General features: G+C 43.5%; 1 protein-coding gene across 1 annotated transcript; it reads right to left on the reverse strand.

Moving 5' to 3' along the window:
* Positions 1-1,882: 1,882 nt before the first annotated feature.
* On the reverse strand, positions 1,883-2,858 carry LOC119362145. The gene is made up of 2 exons (XM_037627341.1): positions 2,762-2,858; positions 1,883-2,646 (listed from the first exon to the last, which is right to left on the reverse strand). Exon 2 carries the CDS (start codon positions 2,562-2,564, stop codon positions 2,067-2,069), a length of 498 nt encoding a protein of 165 aa, XP_037483238.1. The 5' UTR covers positions 2,565-2,646; positions 2,762-2,858; the 3' UTR covers positions 1,883-2,066.
* Between the last annotated feature and the right edge of the window lie 998 nt (positions 2,859-3,856).

Below are 3,856 nucleotides of genomic sequence, written 5' to 3' on the forward strand. Positions count from 1 at the left end.
AAAATATTGTGATCAACTTCGACCAAGGTCCTGCATTCTATGGAAGTTGCAGTGTTGAAGCTGCTTCGACTGATCCCTAATAGATCTTGACTTCACTCAGAAGTGAGGCATATTGAGCTTAATATATCTTGATTGATACCTACAGATTATGTTGGATTAGGTTCCTATGTGCCTATGCTTTTTGTTTTGCTTTTGGCCAATCGGTTTTTATCCATTGTATGAATATTTTGTGTCTTTGTGGTGAAAAAAACCTACAAAGCAACATTTAAACTTCTACTTATATTCAATAGCTTATCAGTTTCTTATGATCTGAATTCTCACCTGACTTTTGTGCTGCTTAGAAAATATGTGGGTACGGAGCTCTGGAAAATTGGATATTTTGCCCCACTTTACTTCCCATTTAGATAATTTGCCCCCCCCCCCCCTGAGAGGCTGCCGGGTGGGGCCGGGGCCACTGTTTATTGAGACAACCCTGGGGCAAATCATCTAACCCCTTGTAAAGTGGGGCAAATCATCTAATCTCCCAAAAAGTAGTTAACTATATAGTGTACTCCTATGCTTTGTTAAAGCAGTGTATGTTGGTTATAGTGAACAATCTTTGTAGCTGTTTTTTTTGTAAAACATACTAAACCCTGATGTGTTTAGTATAAAAAAATGCACCATTGGCATGTAATGTACTATAGTGCTATGGATAATTTTGTTCTCCGAACCTATCGAATATGAACCACGTCTTGCCGGGTTGGATATGGCTGGGGGCAATGGGGGTGCAGCAAGCTTCAATTCCAATTTTTATTGGGTCATATGTAATGCTTTGGTGTGTTATACTGCACTGAAACTATATCACTATGTTTATTTTTTATATGCAATGCTTTAGTTGCTTTGCTTTTGGAGGCTCCATCAGAATAGAGGCATCGTATTTGTCTACACTTCCTATCTTGAGGCTCAATTAGAATAGAGGCATCTTAGTTGTCTAATTTGTCTAGAGTTTGGACTTTGGACACATTTTATCCTTTTATTATACTCATGGTCGTTCTGGAAAACGGATGCAATGCAAATGTTATGTATTCTGCTTGTGCTTGTTCAAGGGACCTCCTAATGACACATGATGGAAATGGATCCGTGAATTATTTCAGATGGCATTAATTGGAGAGAAGGGATCTAGCTAGGTTTGCAATGGCATGTGTACTAACAAAAAATAGCATCCTCAGGTTCTCTCCTGCAAAACTAAAGTTCATGTTTGCAGGGCTAATAAATGTATATGGATTAAAATAAAGATGATGTGTATTCACCAATATATATGTATTTCCATCAAGAAATAAGTTTGGAAGAGTAGTAAGTACCATGGCATTTTCTTTCATAATACAAGTGTTTATTTGATAGTGTGTTTCTATGACATGCATATGTTGCTTTAATTTGCTCCTCCGCGAACCCCTCAAAATTATCTGACAAACTGCTTATACAAACAGCTTTGAGTTTGGTGCACTCTATTGCTTTGTTAGGCTTGGTGGTGTATCAGATTCAGGAGAATAATACTCCCTCTGTCATCATATTTTTGTTTGTGGTAATGCATGATATTCAACTGTATGTAACAATGTGACAATGACTCAAGAGACATTGAATCTGCCTTCTTGGCTTAGGGCATCAGGGGTGGTGCACGCGTCCCACTTGGTGGCGGTGGCAGATCGGCAAGAACAAGGGTGGGATTGTATTAGGGCGGAGAGCGGGGCGGTTGGCGAGGGACTCCTCCTTGGCGGTCTGTGGGGAAGTAAGGTGAGGTGGGTCTCATTCAATTTTAAAGCCGAGGGCTCCTGGAAAAGGGAAAGGGTGTGTCCCGGGGTGGGGTTTTTGTGTTGGGATCGTGTGCGAGAGATAACATGCCAGATAATTCAGACAATCACATTTCTCCCCCACATATGGGCTCGATTTGAAGGAGTTCGGATTATCCAAATAGTTGAATTTTGGAGAGCCTGCAAGGCGCCCGTTTGATGTCCTAACGCATCCGGATGTATGAGGGAGAAAGACGTTTTGACCTTGACGATGACCTTAATTACTCCCTCCGGTTCCAATTACTTGTCGCGAGCGCTATAGAAATAACATTTTGCAAAAAGGTCCTCCCAGTTTTGAATCTTCTCCATCCTGGCCCTCGTCCCGTGGCTTGGAAGCTCCTTCGCTGCTCCGCCGTCCTTCCCCGCCGGCCGCCTACCTCCGCCCCAATCAAGAGCCTGATTTCGGCTGTTGCTGCGCTGCTCCGCCATCCGCAGCTCTGTCTCCCTCCGCCGCAGCGCCGTTGTCCTTCCCCGCCGGCTGCCTGCCTCCACTCCAATTGAGAGCTCCGTCACCGAGGTCTGCCGTTGCTGCACTGCTCCGCCGTCCGCAGCTCCCTCACCCTCCGCCGCAACTTCGACATCCTTCCCCGCCGGCCGCAGGTCCCTCGCCGGCGCCACCCTCCGCTCCAATCGAGAGCCCAAGGTCCGCCGCTGCTCCGCCGTCCGCAGCTCCTTAACCCTCTGCCGCTGCTCCGCGTCCGCAGCTCCCTTACCCTTCGCCGCTGCTCCGGCGTTCATAGCTCCGACAACTCGAATTGATCATCTGCTCCTCTTGACGTGAATTTGTGCTCTAAATACCACAAGGCTGGAGCGATTTGAACTGAAATTTTCACGTCCCCCATAAGCAATCACAAAAAGAGAGTAAGTACTCACATCCCCCATAAGCAATCACAAAAAGAGAGTAAGTACTACAGCTTGGTTCTGTTGCTCGATACCTGTGAGTAATCTGCTGCTCCTATTGATCCTCTCGACGCAGCGGGCAGCGGCTACTGTCCTCTTGATCCTTTGATGTTCCTGTCAACTGGTTCCTCTCTGTTGTGTTCATCAAGGAAATGGTGATCACACTCTGAAGACTGTCAAATCACACTCTGAAGATCACACTCACAAATCTGCAAGCAAATCAAAACCTACAGATACTAGGTTAGCACACTCTGAAGATCACACTTACTCCATTTTCAGTAGACAGTAATTACTCTACTGTATATATTGTTGAATAGTGTACATCAAAGTAGAGCACACCCAAAAATTCAGTGTAGACAGTAGGAGTAAGCATAGACAGTAGACAATAGGAGAAAGTAAAAACAATGTAGGCTTCTCTTTTTGGCTGATTTTTGTTTATTATACTGGTGTCACTGTATTGACAGCAAAAAATAATAAGATGTAAATTTCACCAAGAAGTAATAAGATGCTAAGGAGTATTGTTGTCAAAGTGTCAACAGTAGGAGTACCTTTTGTTTTGCTGTTTTGTTCTTGGAAGTAATAACATGTTGTTAACTGACATTAACATGCCATTCTGTTCTGTTCTTGGAGTAGTTCCAATAACATGTTGTTAACTGAGTTCCTATAACAGTGAAACAGTAATTAGTTAGACAGTGAATAAAGCAATACCCCTGACTGAAACATAAAGCATACAAAAGGAATATATGGTTGATGATCTACTGCCAAAACAAAATAAAGCAGTACAGATACAAGAGTAACTTGCTTATTTTCATGCTTACTGTCATGCTTTTTTAAATGAATGCTTATTGTCATGATCAGGTGAGAACATGTTGAGGACCTGAATCAGAACAGAGAGCAGAGGTACAACACTATGGTGCTCCCAGATCTGAATAGCACTCCACCTGGAGGAGAGGAAGATGTACATATGTCTGAAGAAGAGGAAGATGTACATATGCCTGAAGGAGAGGAAGATGTACGTATACCACGGGCAAAACCAGATCTACCAGACACTCACAAATTTGCAGCATATATTGCACTAAAAGCACTTAGCAGGGATGGAGAAATTGACAAGAGAGACAAAGAACGTGTAG

This window comes from Triticum dicoccoides, chromosome 2B (genome assembly GCF_002162155.2).
Source record: "Triticum dicoccoides isolate Atlit2015 ecotype Zavitan chromosome 2B, WEW_v2.0, whole genome shotgun sequence".
NCBI classification, from domain to species: domain Eukaryota; kingdom Viridiplantae; phylum Streptophyta; class Magnoliopsida; order Poales; family Poaceae; genus Triticum; species Triticum dicoccoides.